Source organism: Neovison vison, chromosome 11 (genome assembly GCF_020171115.1).
Source record: "Neovison vison isolate M4711 chromosome 11, ASM_NN_V1, whole genome shotgun sequence".
Classification (NCBI taxonomy): domain Eukaryota; kingdom Metazoa; phylum Chordata; class Mammalia; order Carnivora; family Mustelidae; genus Neogale; species Neogale vison.
In genome coordinates, this window is record NC_058101.1 from 163,395,612 (window position 1) to 163,413,574 (window position 17,963).

At 49.9% G+C, this 17,963-nt stretch overlaps 1 protein-coding gene across 1 annotated transcript; it reads left to right on the top strand.

Moving 5' to 3' along the window:
* The first annotated feature begins 735 nt into the window (after window positions 1-735).
* On the top strand, window positions 736-4,560 carry NKX2-6 (NK2 homeobox 6). The gene is made up of 2 exons (XM_044268118.1): window positions 736-1,018; window positions 3,935-4,560. The coding sequence occupies exons 1-2, from the start codon at window positions 736-738 to the stop codon at window positions 4,558-4,560; spliced, it is 909 nt and encodes a 302-aa protein (XP_044124053.1).
* The last annotated feature ends 13,403 nt before the right edge of the window (window positions 4,561-17,963 follow it).

Consider the following 17,963-nt stretch of genomic DNA (forward strand, 5'->3'; position numbering starts at 1 on the left):
CTGATCTGGGATCCCCAGACCCAGATTCTGCTCTAAGTGAGACGTTTCCCGCTTAATATAGGCATGGACGGGTGAAGACTAGCTTGTCTGCCGCCCAGCCTCTGCTGCCTGGATCCGGCTTCCTGCGGAATGGCCCCCACCCTGCGCCCACTAAGACTCCAGCGTGTTCCTTCAATCCCACGGGTGCCCAGCTGTCTCCACCTCTATTTTCCTCGGTGGAAGATTGGAGAACTGAGTTAATGCTGGGCCTGATGGGTAGGCTGGGTTGTAGAGCAAGAGTTCCACCCCCCCCAAGCCCTTATGTCCTCTAGGAGAGCCCCCTTGGACAGGGGATTGACCTCGGTGGCTCCGGCCTGAACCGTGTTCACCTAGAGACGGGCAGCGCGCAGCACTCTCTCCCGTTTCCCCTGCTTTTGAGAGCCGTCAACACAAACCAAATCTTTCCGAGGGTGGCTGGGGGTTGGAGTGGAATTAGTAGGGTGCCGGAAGAAAGCTCCTGGGGGAGGAAGGTGCGGGTTTGCACGTGGTTTCTGTCCGGACCAATGAGAGCGATCTTGTCACTCGGCCTCGGTCACCCCGTCGGCAGGGATGGCCCAGAGAAAGGCGCAGTGCTGGATACTGGGCGTCTGCCCCAGACCTCGGGTCTGCAGTGCCTGCAGCGCCAAGAAGGGCGCTCCGGGCCCTGGGCTCCTGGGGGACCAGGGCCACCCCATCCCCGCCTCCTCCGCCTTTGGAATGCTACTGAACCCTGTCACCTTCACCCCCTTCTCGGTCAATGATATCCTCAGGCTGGAGCGAGAGCAGATTGATTCCGAGTCCTTGCAACTCCGGGGGACACGGAAGATCCCTGAAAGCTTTCAGTGTCTGCGATTTGTTCCAGAACCGCGAAAGGCAGAGGTTCCCAGCACCTACTGGGGCGGCTGCTGCGACAGCGGCAGAAGGCAGGACGAGTCGGGGTCTCCTGGTGGTCCCTGTGAGACAGTCACGGACATGGACGCAGAACGGGTCGGGGAGCCAGGTGAGTACGTGTGCTCAGGTCTTGGCTCCTACCAGGAGATCATGGCTTTGGGGGCATCATCACTAGCAGCTGACGCGTGCGGGTGACATGCATCTCTGGGTCTTTCCTGCTCCAAAGGCCTAGCCCCATTTTCTCTTATTTGAGGATTCCAATGGCAGATTTCTCAGCCCTCTCTTCCCATCTCCTCCAGACACCCAGTGTGCTTCCCGCATCCCTAACAAAATAAGTCCCGCATCTTAGGCATTCATAATTTCCACAGCCTGTCCTCTGATTCCCAAAAACGCATCATGCCCTCTCGCAGCCAGCTGCACTTCCCAGAAACTCCAGCTCCTCTTTCTTACAGCGAAGCCCTCTACAGTATCTTAGCTGTGCTCCACCACCACAGACTTCCCTGCCAACGTCCGCGTCTCTCTACCCTAAAGCGTCTGCCAGAAGTGTAGCCATCACATTAGCCGACCGCCGGGGAGTGGAAACTCGGCTGGCTCTGGGGTCAATCCCAGCCCTTTCTTGGGGGCTTGCTAAGTGGCCTGGCCAGCCAGTCAATCCTCCGCCCAGACTCCTGGTCCGGACACTGAGAGTGGCGACCAGATCAGTTAGCATCTGAGTCCCTAGGCCTGGATGGCCAATCCTCACACCTGGGAGCATAGAAGGGGAGCTCCGGTTTCACTGCTCTGGAAAAGGACTCCGGGGAGTCTGGGCGCCCGCTCTCCGAAAGCACAACCCCTGGGGCGCAGACTTCGAGCTCCCGGCCCCTGCATCCATCTGCAGGAAGGGAAGGAGCAGTCAGTGAGTTGTGTTGCCTTGTGTCCTGCGACCCAGAAGAGTCTCAACATTCGGAGGGATGAAAAAGCCACTCTACCTCTGGACAAACCTTTGCACCTCAGTCTACAGTTTCCTGGTGCCCGTCGGGGAGCCCCAGGGAGGCCTCGCAGATGAGCCTTCCTCTGCTGGGCTGTGCCACCGCTCATCCATTCAAGGCGCAACGAATAAGTAAAGGGGTTAGTTTGCAGTTGTTCCTCACTAGTAGCCTCATTATTCGTCAACTGCAGGAGCCTGGAGAACATTGGACTTTGCTGTATTTGCAGAGAAGTCTGGGGGTGTTCTGCCATGGACTGTAAACACTAATGCCTTCGGAGATGCTCAACCAGCTCCGCATTCACTCTGGCCTTGCTGAGAAAGGGTCACAGTCCTGCTGTCACCTAGCAGCTGAAGGCTCACACAGCGCCTTCCTCCTTTGGCAAACTTTGAGCAGCATCTCTTAAGCGGCTGCCCGCCCTGGACACCCAGAAGGGACCCACGTCCAGCTCCAGGAACCAAGCCCAGGGCCACCGCAATGATTGAACCTTCCTGGTAAGCAATGCACTCATCTGTTCCCAGCGAAACCACCTTGCTTTCAAGGACACAGAGCGAGAGGGCCTCCAGACAGTGACCAAGAGGGCGCCCCGAAGCCCCATGGCTTGCCTGGCCAGCGACTCTCAAGTGGGGTCCTGCTAGTTCCAAAGAGTTGCTGAAGGTCAGCTGTAACTTTTCCATTTGTTAAGAATAAAACCCCAGTGCATATTTTTCTTCTTTAAAGGAAGAGATGGCCTCAGTTTCTCTGAGCACTGGCTTGTCTGAAGAAAGTTTTCATTTCCTCAAACTTCAAATACCAAAGAGCCCCATCTCCTGCTCATAGGAAATTGTGCTACTGGGGTTGGGGATTTGAAGTCGGGTTCCAACCCGCACCTTCTCTAATTAGGTGCATCGCCTGGCCATGAACTTACAGCCACTCCACGTTCCTGGTTTCTCCTGGCGTGCCTTCCCATGAAAACTCAGCGTTTCCTCTCTACCCACCCTTGGGTTAAAACACAGCTTAGCCAAGACAGAAGAGAGGTGGGAAGAAGGCAAGGAAAGGCTGTATTTCAGTGGGCTTCAGACACAGCCACGGCAGGGTGACCGGGTAGGACACCACCCCAGGGAAGAGGAAGTCAGAGCGAAACCTGCTTACCAAAGACAACCCAAAGGAGAAAGAGGCCGCTTTTTAGTAAAAGGCAAAAGATTTATGCGATCTGAAGAGAAACCAGAGCACGAGAGGCCGCTTTTTAAAAAGCCAAATGTGGATCTAAACTTTGTATATGCCTCCAAGGGACACTCAGTTTCCGAGCCAAGAATTAGGAGTCAGAAAAATATTTCGTTCACCTTTATTTTATTTTGCTAATTTACAGAGCATAACATCCAAGAAAGATGGGACGGGTCCCTGGTGCCGGTTCACTTGACAACCAAAAAGACAAGGGTGTGTGCAAAGGTGCGGTGAAGGTGGAAGATACTCAGGACACCCACCCCTGAGCTTGGATGGGACACCCAGTGATGCGTGGGGGACCACCACAGATAACCAAGCAGACAGGAACCCACGGGCAAGCGCGTCGCCAAGTTTTAGCCCTTTCTCTTTCTCTCTATCTCGATCTCTCCCCCTTTCTACACCCCTTCTTTCCACCAAGGGCAGTCCAAAGTCAATTTCCATCTAATAGTCCCCCACATTTGCACTCGGTCCTTGCGGCAAAAGCTCTCCCAAACTCGACCACACTTTAGAATCGAATTACAGCGAATCACCCCCACCCCACCTATACACATACATTCTAAGAAGAAAATGGAGTTGTCTTAGATCAGCTACCTTTTGGGAAAGGGCCGCACACCGAAGACCCTAGAATGTCACAATTTACGTATGTGCCTGCAGGGACAATCGTGACAGGGCTTGGGGAAAGGAACATACAGACCCTCCTGGGACAGGGGGTTGGGGGGGAGGTGTTAGCAGAGGGGACCGAAGGGGACGCGACGTGAAGGCTACCAGGGGAGAGGGGAGCCCCCGAAAAACAACGCAACACTTGCTCAGGTAAGCCTGAGGCTGGGCGCTGACGCTGTTCCTTCCTGTGCTTTTAGAGCCGGGCCTCAGCGCAGCCCCGCCCCTCCACGGCGGGACCAGGGGGCCGGAGCGCTGCGTAGGCGACGTTGGCATCGGCACGCGCGGGAACAGCACCGAGCAGCCCAAGGCGCGGCAGCGGCGGAAGCCGCGCGTGCTTTTTTCGCAGGCGCAGGTTCTGGCGCTGGAGCGGCGCTTCAAGCAGCAGCGGTACCTGTCGGCGCCCGAGCGCGAGCACCTGGCCGGCGCGCTGCAGCTCACGCCTACGCAGGTCAAGATCTGGTTCCAGAACCGGCGCTACAAGTGCAAGAGACAGCGCCAGGACAAGTCCCTAGAACTGGCGGGCCACCCCCTAGCGCCGCGCCGGGTGGCGGTGCCCGTGCTTGTGCGGGATGGCAAGCCCTGCCTGGGCCCCGGCGCGCCGGCCTTTTCTGGCCCTTACAGCGCGGCCGCGGCGCCCTATTCCTGTTACGGCGGCTACGCGGGCGCTCCTTTCGGCGCCGGTTACGGTGGTGGCTACGCGGGTGCGCCCCCGGGTTCCGTGCAGCCCGCACCTCTGGCCCGCGCCGGCTTCGCTGTGGGTGGCCCCAGCGCCAGCCCGCAGAGCCCTCTGCCCGCCCCGCTGCAGGGTGTCAGGGCCTGGTGAGGCGCCTGGGCTCCGTCCGCCCACAGTGTCCTGGGGCTCTGTCCCAGCCTTTCCGCATACCGGCTTCGGCTTGGATGAGCGACGGCGGAGGGAATAGGCGACCCGATGGTACTTCTCCCTGAGCTATCCCTGAACTTCGAATTGCCCCCAACAGGCCATCCCGCTGAGGCACTGGGGACATTTCTCTCTCCAGGACCTAAAGTGCGCGGGGCAGCAGTGGGAGGAAGGAAAGTCTGTAGGATGGTTGGCAGTTTCGGGTGTCGGAGCAATAGCGAGGCTGGTGACTGTCGGGCCTCAAACCCAGGGTTCGCTAATAGACCCTTTAATTTGTGTGCAGCAGCCCGGGGGCCTGGCCCGGAGGAGGGGGACTGTGAGTGGGGGTGGGGTGCCCTAGAGGCCCAGGATCCTGCATTAGAGGCTAGAGTTTGGGGAATGAATGTAAAAAGTAGCGGAGTGAAGTGTGGGAACTCGAGTGAGGAGCGGGAGTCGGGGGGTGGGGTGGGGTGGAGGTGGGGAGAGGATCCAGGAGGTCTGGGACAGAGACTATTGTGTGAGCCAAGCCCTCCTGGGACAGTAAACCGCCCCTCCCTCTTCCTCTCCCCCTTTCCCCCCCTTCCTCCCCTTTCCTCTCTCCCTCCCGCATTCCCCCTTTTCTCCCCCCCCCCCTCCCCGGGGCCGCCGGGCTGCTACCCGAGGACTCCGCCTTCATTCTCCCCGGACTCGGTTGCTCTCTGGGAAGGTATTCTGTACATTCTGGTTCTCCCCTTCAAGGTCACTGCATTTTATCCCGTGTACACACCTCAGCACCTTGAGTAAATATCCTACATATATTTGTGTGTGTCCATGTGTGTAGGCCACTATAATCTCTCCACCTCCACTTACCTCCTACGCGACCGCGAATTAAAATAAAAAATGAAGCCCAGAAGTTCTGACTCCTCAGGACATATCCGAGTCCCTGGGGAAATGAAATGGCTGGAGCCCTGGAGATCCGTTAGCTGATTTCTTCTCTCACAGCCCCCTCTCCCTCTGCAGGGTTTCTTTCAAAACATAATCCTTGCCTTCATTGCGCATCAGGAAAGGAGGCCGCCCTATGTCCATATGTCAAACACCAGGGGTAGGAAGCCTGAATTTTAGGGGAAATTATGACTTCCCTCCCCAAATAAGTTTGAAGTTATGCAAATTGAAGACTGAAAACAAGCTCATTTTATTAAGGGAAACAAGGGATCAAGTACATTTGTCTTTGGCAGGCACTAGTAGGGAAACCAGACTCCTTTTTTCTCCTGGACAATATTTTTAGATGATGAAAACCTGGTTCTTTACCCCTCCACCACTAACTCACCAAAAGGTAAATTCTATTTAATAAATTTGAATATTTAATCAAAATGTACTCGTCCCACATTTGCTCATTTCTGAATATGTCCTGGTTGTTTTCACCAATGTGGGAAAACAGACTCCTTGGTTCTTTGTTAACTACACCTGACTATGGAAAGCTTTCATCTCTTAAATTTTATGTGCTTAAGCTAAAAACAAGAGTACCATTCTTCTTCTTTACTATCATTTCCTTACATTTCCTCTCCTTTTCATTCTCATCCTTTTCTCTATTATTTCTCTATTTTTGCTGTTAATAAAAATACGGTTAGAAATACCCCTACAGTGTCTTGCAATTATAGTTAGTGTGGTGCTCCTGAGGTTGAAAAGGGCAGTATGTAGACTTTATTGTTTTTTAAAAAGATTTTATTTATTTATTTGACGAGAGAGAGAGACCGTGAGAGAGGGAACACAAGCAGGGGAAGTGGGAGAGGGAGAAGCAGGCTTCCCGCGGAGCAGGGAGCCAGATGCAGGGCTGAATCCCAGGACCCTGGGATCATGACCTGAGCCGAAGGCGACTGAGCCACCCAGGCACTCCAGTATGTAGACTTTAAATCTGGAACTGTCAATAAATATTCCTTAGTCAATTAAGATAAGATTTTAAAAAAAATAAGGGTTATATAAAATCTCCATCATGAGGAAAAGACCATCCCTCTTTCGCTTTGAGATGGCATTCCTTTTTTTTTTTTTTTAAAGATTTTATTTATTTGTGAGACAGAGAGTGAGCAAGTGAGAGAGAGAGTACAAGCTGGAAGAGGGGCAGAGAGAGGGAGAAGCAGGCTCCCCGCTGAGCAGGGAGCCAGATGCGGGACTCACAATTCCAAGACCCTGGGATCATGGCTTGAGCAAAGGCTTAAGGACTGAGCCACCCAGGCACCCTGGTGTGTGTGGGGGGGTATTCCTTACAAGAGGAAAGTGTCTGTGATCACCAGGCTTACGTTTATGACAGGTGACTGACTCTATGTTCAGTGCTTCTACCAAGTAACCATCTGCCTAGCTCTCAGTTGTTAAGTGAGTTGTGTTACATTTTTCCAAGATCAGATTTTTTAAAAAGATTTTATTTATTGATTTATTTGACAGAGACAGAAACAGGGAGAGAGGGAATACAAGCAAGGGGAGTGGGAAAGGGAGAAGCAGGCTCCGCAACAAGCAGGGGGCCCGATGTGGGGCTCGATCCCAGGACCCCAGGATTATGACCCGAGGAGAAGGCAGAGGGTTAACCAACTGAGCCACCCAGGTACCCCAGATTCTTTTTTTTTTTTAAGATTTTATTTTTATTTATTTGACAGAGAGACACAGCGAGAGAGGGAACACAAGCTGGAAGAGTGGGGGAGGGAAAAGCAGGCTCCCCACTGAGCAAGGAATCCCATGTGGGGCTCGATCCCAGTACCCTGGGACTATGACGCTTAACAACGGACCCACCCAGATGCCCCCAAGATCAGATTGTACTACATGATAATTTAAAAAAATCCTTTGTTGCTGTTCTTTGGGTAAGGTCCTTACCCCCCCCCCCGCAAGTGTAGCTCATCACCCACAGATCTGGCGAAGTCCCGGGTACAGAGTAGAAAACTAATAAATGTTAGTTTCTTTACCCGTTTGTCCCTTTTAACATAGGAAAGTAACCCAAGAGGCAGTTGGCAGACATGTGATGTTCTGAATAGGCCTTACTTCCCATACTCCCCTCGCACTTTGTACAGCATGGAAAAACACAGGAGGAAGAGCCAAGGCTTGGATTTAGGCTGTGAGTGAAGGGGAAGGGGACTTGGTTCAATCGTGAGGTCAGTAACTCAGTCCCCGCCAAACATTCTAGAGGGGCTACAAAAGGAAGTAAGATTTGCTGCTGCCCTTAAAAACCATATTATCTAATTGGATACCGGAGACTAACATGAGAAATGTATCTAAAAATACACGGTGGTAGTTGCTGCATGTCAAGTAGGACAGAAAATATGCCCCTCTAGAAAGATGGAGAAGGGGCGGGGGAGGACCTGGGTGCCCGCAGGAGGTGATTAGGCCTGGTGATTTAGTGTGGGAATGACACTGTTTCCTGGGAGAGGTTCCAGGAAAGGTCGAAGACTTAGGAACGGAGAAAAGTGAAGTGGGCACATGCCAAAGCCATGTTGCTATTTTACAGGAGTCTCAGATACAATTCAAGGCTAGCTTCTGGGAATTTATAAACTGCATCCAGTTGGCTGAAGACATGTGGGCGGCGGCCGGGGTGGGGGGGTTCCTCTCATTTAGGCCAAAATCCTTCAGAGGTTCCGTTGATTTGTGACATTTTCTTTTTTTTTTTTCCAATTTATTTATTTTCAGAAAGACAGTATTCATTATTTTTTCACCACACCCAGTGCTCCATGCAAGCCGTGTCCTCTATAATACCCACCACCTGGTACCCCAACCTCCCACCCCCAATTTGTGACATTTTCTATTCTGTTCTCCAGATATTTGTAGCATCCACACTTGCTGGTCTAAATGAATAAACAAACAAAAAAACCCAAAAAACTAAACTAACAAAACCTTGTGCATATGCATGGCTTTCTCTTCAGAGGAGAGCCTGGACGTTTGAGATTCTCCGGGCACCAACGACTTCTTTCCAAAAGGGGAGGGGAGGGGAACGGAGGGGAGGGGAGGGAAATGCTCTCCTCTCATCTCTCCACTTTCGGCCTGTCAAGATCACTTTAAAACGAGCCGTCTCTCAGCTCATCATGCCCACACCACCCCCCAAGCTGCCCGTCTTCCATCCTGTAATCTCTCCTGCGCACTGAAAGCTGCCTCTTTGTGTGTGCGTCTTAGGGTCCCGGCTTATCCCAGGCCCGGCTTTCACCGGGGAGGCGCTCAGTAAGCAATCAGCTCTTATCTGCATCATTCAGGCCCGTCACTCCAGTCACCTCTTAATGTTCACAAATTTCCCAAATGGGAAGTAATTGACCTCTAAACAAAACAAAAAAGCTCTCAGAGAGATAGCAGAGGTCCCTTTCCTGACTGTCCCAGGGCTAGGGGTCTCACCTAGCCCAGGTGGATAAGTCAATAAAATTGCAGACTTCCTGGCTCCCTGTCCTTCCTGTTCCCCCCTCCCCAGCCCCTTCCAGCCCTTCATCCTGATACCATCTGTAAATCTGATGGAGCCCGAGCCCGAGTGCAGCTCTGCATTTCAGAGTGGCCAGAGTTGTCTGGTATTTGTTTTTTCGCAGCGTTATCGCTACAATGATGTGCCTTTGGAAGGACATATTGAAATCTTTTCAAATTCCGTTTGGAAAAGTGTCTACAACTGCTGAGTATGTATCAGCTCCTCATTATATCAACCGACTAACTCACTTTTTTTTTCTTTTTCCCCAAACAAAGAACTTCCAGGCTTAAAAAGCTGTCCCACAGAGAAGACTCCTGAGAGAAGCAGAAGGCAGTGCAGGAACACGGAGTTAAAAGTTGTTGAACCTCACTCTAGTCCCGCTTCGACGGGTGACACATTCTGTGACCTAGACCAAGCCTGTAACTCTTCTGGGTTTCCGTCTCCTTACTTATAAAATTGAGGCAGTGGATCTCCTAGGCTACTGTTTTCATTTTGGGTGGCTTCCTGTGGATTTCAGAGACATTTTAAATTGTAGGATAGATCAGATCCAGAAGACTACATGAAACGTACACATACAATTTAAGGAAAGATTGCAAAGTGAACACAGATGGAGCCCCCTTCTCTAGGCAAGAAACAGGGAATGCCAGTTCCCCAGCAACCCTTCTCCGCAGGCACCTTCCAGAACGCAGACCCCTCTCCTCCCTCTTTCCCTAAAGGTAGTACCAGCTATTCCTACTTTTGTGATGCTAATTTACAAGCTTCTTTTTGTGGATTTACCCACAGGGACTGGTCCCTCAAAGGTATGGTTTCATTTTGCCCGACTTTGAATGTCTCATAAATAGAATCAGACCAAGTGTATTCTTCTCTGACTTGTATTTAACTTGATGCTTGGGAGATTTATCTATGCTGCTGTGTGGAGGTTTAGTTTGCTCGTTTTCCTCTCCTCCTTCTTTCTCCTCCTCCTTCTAGAATTTTGAATTTAATTTTATTATTATTTTTTTAAGTAACCTCTACACCCAATGTGGGGCTTGACCTCCTGACTCCTAGATGCAGAGTCCCAGCTCTACTAAGCCAGCCAGTCCTCTGAGCTTTCATTGCTACATCGTATTCCACTGAACGCATATACCTTGGTGCATGTATTTACTAAAAAAAATAAATGCTTTCCAGCTGGGGATTGTAATGAACGCTGCTGACCGCACCTTTCCCACAGGTACGGCTGGTTTCCCTAGCTGGAGCTTGTCCTGATCTCTCTGGACTGACTTGCAGGGCAAGGATCTGTCCGCTGACAGATTGCTATGTATGTTTCATAAGTCTACCAGCCTCGCACAGATAACCCCCTTTAATTTTTGTATAATTCCATTGCCTACTCATTTGGGGCAAAGCACATTCCTGTTCCCATTCCACAGAAAGGCTCCAAGGGCCAGAAACTTACACGGGACCCCAGGCCTCCTGCCCTCTGCTCCTAGGTGATTCCTACTGAATATTCATCAGGAGGTCAGGTCCTTACACAAATCAAGTGACTGTTGAGGGACACTGTTTTCTTTATTCCGTAAGGGGAAAATGCGGAGGAGGGATGGAAGTCCTTTGGAAAGCTTCCTGAGGGGATAAAAAGGAAGCAAAATGCCAGAGAGAGTGGGAAGTGGACATGAGATACAGGAGAGATACAACCCCTCATTCACTTGTGGGCAAACAGATATTTTAAAGACTCTGGCTGTGACAGCCCCTTGGCCCATTTTTTTTTTTTTTTCCGACATCTCCCACCTACACTTCGAATCCCCAGAGACTCGGATTCACACTTCCAGGCGGCCAGCACTGAAGAGTGAAAATAATTCAGCCCTGAGCTATTATTCCCTAGGTCCACTTCCCTCATTAAGGGGAGAGCTTTCTGGAAAGTCACTCTGCCTTCCTCTCTCTCTGTTTAGACTCCAGCAAGTCTCCCCGGCCTCAGCCCAAGAGAAGGATGTGTTCTCAGTGACACAGTCCAGATTCCACTATAAGAAGAGCAGATATACCCAGCAGCCTCGGCTGCAAATCTCAGAGAGCTTGCTAGTCCCTCTGGGGCTTTCCTTATAAGCTGGTCTCAGCCAGACCTGCTTGCTTCCTGTCCATGCCTCAATGACTCCCACTTCCTCCTGTCACCAGCCCAGCATAATCGCTTGAAACCCTAGGGCCCAGGAAATTGGAATCTGAAGTTAAGACTTCAGTGGGCCAGAGGTGAACGTTTCCTTTGATGGCTCCTGTCTTCAGTCCTACTCTGAGGCCCCCTGCTGTCTCCCCTGGGCATTACCTGTGGCTCAGGCCCCCAGGTACCTGCTCCTAGGGTACCTAGGTCTTCCCCATCCTGATGCAGGTACTCTCTGAGTCTCTTGTCCCTTCCTAACAAAGAGCCTCATGTCTGTGACAGGCCCCAGTCTGTTTCCAACACACACTGTTGCTGTCATGGAGGAGGGGGCCCAACGCCATTGGTGATGGACCAAATGAGTGAACGGTTGCTGTCTGCCTTCCTTGCACAACCCCACAAAGTCTGCAATAAAGACTCAGATTCTGACTTGGCTTCTTGGTAATCAGAACCCTCTAGAAGAAAATCCTCCAATGTGTGGGTAAGGATCTCGTTCCTGGCAGGGGTCATCTTGAGCCATGATAACAGGGACTCTCAGAATTTCTGTCAGCCAGAGGTTATGGCTGTCGTAGAAAAAAAAAAAATTTTTTTTTTTAAATTCTCCTAGCCATTCTCTCATAGGTCAACTTACTTTTACCTGGCAAGTATTAAGTATAATTGATAATTAGATTGAACATCGTGAGGGGGAATATAAGGCCCATATCATTAAAAGAAAATATTTAGGCCATCTGGGTGGCTCAGTCAGTTAGGCAGCTTCTTTTGACTCGAGTCATGATCCCAGGGTCCTCCTTTGGAGTCCTGCCTTAGGCTCCCTAGTTAGCCGGGTGTCTGTTTCTCTCCCTCTAACCCTTCCCCCTACTTGTGATCGCTCTCTCTCTCTCACTCTCTCTCTCAAATAAATAATAAAACTGAAGGAAGGAGGGTGGGAAGGAAGGACAGAAGGAAGGAAGGAAAGGAGGAAGGAAGGGAAGAAAGAAGGAAAATATTTACAGGATCAGAAACACAGAATTCAGAAGACAGAGTCCTTGCTTCAAGAGGGACATCAAACTCTGGGCCAGACAAACACCTATCAAACCAAATATGCTGGGGTGCCTGGGTGGCTCAGTGGGTTAAGTCTCTGCCTTTGGCTCACATCCTGATCTCAGCATCCTGGGATTGAGCCCCACAGCAGGGAGCCTGCTTCCCTCTCTCCCTACCTACCTCTCTGCCTACTTGTAATCTTTCCCTCTGTGTCAAATAAATAAATAAAATCTTAAAAACAAACAAACAAATACACTACAGGAGGAACCTAGAGTGGGTGCATTATACACATAAATTATTCATTGAATTATTGGACATTTACACTGAACATTCCTACCCAAAGGATGCTGATAGTGGGGAGACATGTGGAGAGACTTCTAGCTCTCATCCAATATCCATTTCCCCCTCTTTTCTTTATTCTTGCAGATAACGATTCTATTTCCTAGACTTCTTTGCAGCTAGGAATGGCCAAGTAAGTAAGTATTGGCTAAAGGGATGTAAGAAGTGACGTGTGCCACTTCCAGGACACAGCCTCGCAGGGAAGGGACCCTCTCTTCTCTTCCCTTCTCTTTCTGCCTGTGGCTTATGCAGATGGAATGGTGGGCACAACAGCATGTATCTTAGATTATGACACAGCAACAAGATGGAAGAAGCGTAGGACCCCAGCATCTTATTGACTCTGCTCTGCTTACACACCAGCTATTATAGAAAAGAAAATTCAGCACTGGTCTTGTTTAAGCCATTTTGTTGGCTTGTTATTTGGCTGCTGTTATCTGTAACAACTCAGTGGGAATCCTGTGTAGCAGAGGACATAGGACATGAGAAAGCTAGCTGACACAGGTACAAGAGATGTCTAGGAGAGAAATAAATCAAGCTAAAGTCATCGAAGAAAAATTGAGGAAAGAGAAGGAGGTTGCGATAAGCCCCCTTTCAGGGTGAACAAATTTGGATGGGGTGGGGGGTGGGAGGGGGCGGGGCACAGGGAGGCTAGGGAATGTAGAAAGGAATATACAATACAGAGTGTGTGGGAACCAAGGGCCCTTGTGAGGTGATGTGAAAGGCTCTCCTCTTGGTTGCCCACGGTCATGGTGTTCAACTCACCTGCCCTCTCCCCAGCTGCTACATCGACTTATAATGGCTTAGCGGCTATTTCTGTGCAGGAAACTACCAAATCTCACTTATACCACTCCAGCTCTATCCTTATCCAGAATTCCAGATCCAGGTTGCCTGTCCCTTCCCGGGCATCTCTAGCTGAGCATTTCCCTTCAGCTCAGGTCATGATCCCAGGATCCTGGGATCGAGCCCCACATCAGGCGCCCTGCTCAGTGGGGATCCTGCTTTTCCCTCTGCCTGCCACTCCCCCAGCTTGTGCTCTCTCTATCAAATAAATAAATGAAATCTTTAAAAAAAAATACTGTGTATTCCTTGATGAAAAATTCACTTTTGAAACATGGTCTACACTCTATAACCTGACACATGAAAGCCTCCAGAATTTAACTTTTACCTACATTTCCAGCCCCACTTCCTGCTGGGTTCTTCCATACACCTTCTGTTCCACTCAGCCAACCAGTCTGACATTCCTAGGTATACTAGGCCTGGCTCCCCTTTTGGTCTCTAAGGTCTAATTCAAAAGCCACCTTCTAGAGGAAGTCAGGGTCCCTGGTCAAGATTTCCTAGCTCTCACAGCTCATAGTGTATCCTGTTGGGTAACACTCAATTTGCAGCTGGTTGTTTCTTCAATTGTTCCCTGATGAGAGCATAAGCCTCTTGACTGAAGAAATAAATTTTACCCAGTTTATTTTTTTTTATAAATTTTTATTGAATCATAACACATATAGAGAAAAGTGCTGAACGCCATATGTACACCTTAATGAAGTTTCACAAAGTGAATTTCCCATGTAATCAGCACCCAGATCATCAAACAGAACACTAATACTGCCCATCTCTTGCCTGAAGCTCTCTTGTATCCCATGTTGTCACTTATCCCAAAGGAAATTACTAATTTTACTTCTAACTTCATGGATTAATTTTGCCAGTTCCTGAACTTAATCTAAATGGAATCATATGGTGTATATTCTCTTGCCTGCTTTTCCTCACTCAACAGTATGCTTGTGAGATGAGTTCGTGTTGCTGTGGGAAGTGGCAGTTTGCACATTCATATTGTTGTTTGGTTTTCCGTGGTCTGGTTATATGGCATGGATTTCTTCAGTCTATTTTTCATGGACATTTGGGCTATTTCCAGTTTGGAACTACAGTTGACCCTTGAACAATGTGGGGGTTAGAGGCACTGACCCCTCTGCATAGTCAAAAATCTGTGTGTAACTTTTAAAATATGGTTTATTTATTTATTTTAGAGAGGGGGCAGAGCAGAGAGAGAGAGAGAATCCTAAGCAGGCTCCATGCCCAGTGCAGAGCCGGATATATGGCCTGATCCCAGTACCCCAGGATCATGACTTGAGCAGAAACCAATAATTTCTGTCTAACTTTTGACTCTCCCTAAAAGTTAACTACTAATCAGAAGCCTTACCATTAACACAAATAGTCGATTAACACGTGTTTTGTATGTTATATGTATTATACACTGTATTCTTATAATAAAGTAAGCTAAAGAAAAGAAAATGTTATAAAGAAAATCCCAAGGCAGGGTGGGGGGAGGGGAGAAGTAGGCGAAGGGGATTAAGAACACACTTATCTTGATGAGCGCTGAGTAATGTAGAGAACTGTTGAATCACTGTCAACCATCTGAAGCTGGCGTAATGCTGTGTGTTAACTCTACTGGATTTAAAATAAGAATTTAAAAGCAGAGAATCGGGGCGCCTGGGTGGCTCAGTGGGTTAAGCCGCTGCCTTCAGCTCAGGTCATGATCTCAGGGTCCTGGGATTGAGCCCGCATCAGGCTCTCTGCTCGGCAGGGAGCCTGCTTCCTCCTCTCTCTGCCTGCCTCTCTGCCTACTTGTGATCTGTCTCTGCCAAAGAAATAATAAAATCTTAAAAAAAAAATAAAAACAGAGAATCATAAGGCAGCAAAAGCACACTTGCATTACTGTACTGTAAAGAATCCATGTATTAGTGGGCCCGCCCCCATTCAAACCCACGTTGTTCAAGAGTTAGCCGTTTCATAATTACAGCTGCTTGTCTGGTACATGTCATGTACATGTCTTTTGGTGAATATGCAGCACATTTCTGTTGGGTATGTTCCAGATGTGGGAATTCTAGATCAGGAAGTGTGGATGTGGGCACGTTTAGTAGAGTGTGCTATTTATCCAAAGTAGCTATGTTAATTTACATTTCCACTAGGAGTGTTTGAACCTTCCGGTTCCTCCATCTCCTCAACACCTCTTGTCAGTTTTCCTCTTACTCTACTTTTTTCCTCTTGTCCTCTACTTCCTTGTCCAGAACATGGTTGTAGAAGCCGGGAAGCTGTGTTCTATGAATATTTATGTGGTGGTATGCTTGTGTGGAGCCACTGGGGAAGGGGAAGGCAAGTCGAAGAGGTGCGTGTTCAGTGGGCAGAGAAGCATAAAGATCACCTATTAAGCCCACACTAAGTGCTCACCCTAAATGCTTGGCAAGCTTTATATCATTGAACCATCATAACTGCTCCCTGAATTCTGACTTCCCAGGAGTCCCATAAGCTCACAAATTAATAAACCTCCAAATTAGGCTCAAAGTGATTTAAAAAACTTATCCAAAACACAGAAACAGAACTTGAAGACCTCCGAAGGTCATTTAACTTCTCTTTTATGTTGTTGCCATTTCAGCTGCATTTCTGGCCCCTGTGCCTCCCTGTGACTGACCTACCTAAACAGACTGAGCATCTAGGACACGCTCTCTGACCCATCATGGTGTCTCTCTGAGCTTGATACTTCCATCCCAACCTCACCCAGTGTCCCCAGAGGGAAGAGCACTTTCAGATATTGGAGATGTAAGAGATAACAGAGATCACAGAGATTCCTTCCCATGGGGTTCTGCTTTCCACCAAGGGATCTTTGCATTTCGGAATCAGCCCTGTAAACACATTACATAGAAGCATTACATACAACCCAAGAACATCTGGAGCTAAGGGCCCCATGGAGGAATCCACCGCCTTTGTTTGCAACACTCAAACTGTCCACCAGGGGACACCATTGCCTCCAGTTTCCCCACCATGGGGGAAAAAGCCAATTCCCCAAATTCCTTGGGCCTCCACCCAAAGCCTTTGCTTTTGGCTCTAAGCAGTGTTTCAGATTTCTTTTTCAGGTCCAGCCCTTTGCCTTCCTGTTTGGATATTGACAATTGGGAGTGGACAGGAGACTGAATCAGGAGATTGAGGGCTCCAGAGACACAGACCGTTGGCCATGGTTTCAGTGTGACAAATACAAACACTAGTGATGCTGGTGGTTGTGAGACATGTGGAGGGGTTTCCACGCACACGTCCTTCAGACGAACCTGCCACCCTGCCTCCCTTTCCTCCTCCCCGGGCTCTCACTCAGAGCACCCGCAGGGAAAGTGGTCTGATCGGTTCCTTCAAAGTGAGCTGTTCTGATTCCTGAGCAGAGGTTCTTAACTCTTCCTGAGTTGAGAACTGCTTCCAGAAGGCACGCAATTGATCTACTAGATGCTGGCTTCGCTCTGCCACTGACCCACTCAGCAGTGGAAGGCGAGGTGCCTTCATCTCCCCCGGCTTCAACCTCATCTAGTGTAAAATGGAGTTCTGTGACTTTCTGGCATGTAAGTGATAGGAACCTAACTCATACGAGCATGAACAAAACAACAACAACAAAACACCCGATCAAGGCAGTTTCTTGGCCCATGTTGCCAAATGGTAGGAAGGCTGAAGGTGAAACCCAGGCCCTGGAGCTCATCCACCACCCGCCCCCCAATCCCCCACCTCTCATCTCTGCTTCTGTTGGAAGCATGTTGGTCGGACTTGGGCTTTCTGAAACCGTGGGTTTCGTGAAACAACTTGGGTTGTCTTCCTGGGCTGGCTGAAACCGTGTCTGGCCACCCAGCCACCGGCACCTGAGAATGAGAGAGCACAAGCAGGGGGAATGGCAGAGGGAGAAGAAGCAGGCTTCCTACTGAGCAGGGATCCTGATGCAGGGTTCGATCCCAGGACCCTGGGATCATGACCTGAGCTGAAGGCAGACACTTAACCGACTGAGCCACCCAGTTGCCCCATGAACATCTTCTTGAGGGTCATCCTACCCCAGGGCAATCCCCTTGCTGGTAAGCCTCAAGGTCAGATGTCAACCATTCCTCATGACAGTAGGGTCTGCAGGAGAGCGTAGACTGGCGGTGCAATGTGTTTGCCCCTTTCTTCCTAGGCCTCAGCCTGCGGCATGAGGAGGGTGCCTCCGTGGGTCCCTAAACACACTCCAGAAATCTAAAGAAAGTGACCCGGACGGATCCCTCTGCAAGGTGGGTATCGCTTTGCCTCATTTCCTTCTGTCCTTCAGGGTCACATTATCACGTCTGAGGCACAAATGCAAAGCAGGGGCAATAGGGACACCCCCACCGCAGCTAGCTCCCCACTCATGCCACCTTGTTGTTGTGGGACCTCTGCTGGAGAAGGAGACTCACCTCTCCCCAGCATCCTTCCAGACTATGCATCTCGTAACCTGTCACCCTCTCACGGAATCCTATTCACCACAGCCCTTTAAAGCAGTGGCTCTTATCCCCGGGGGCAAAGAAATGGGGCAAAGCAACTCTTGGCACTTTTCTGCTTTCCCACCTAATAGGGAAATAGCAGCCTGACCTGGAAAATAGACCTATCCGGGCAGCAGGGCCAAAGCTCCCCAGTGGGCCAGGCTGTGGCGCACCTGCAGTCTTGTGCCCCAGGCTGCAGGCAGTG

Excerpts from the sequence above, each read along its gene's own strand:
- NKX2-6 (XM_044268118.1), top strand. The coding sequence starts at position 736 with ATGCTACTGAACCCTGTCACCTTCACCCCCTTCTCGGTCAATGATATC. Across the intron at positions 1,019-3,934 it reads AGAACGGGTCGGGGAGCCAG|AGCCGGGCCTCAGCGCAGCC; the intron begins GTGAGTACGTGT and ends CTGTGCTTTTAG.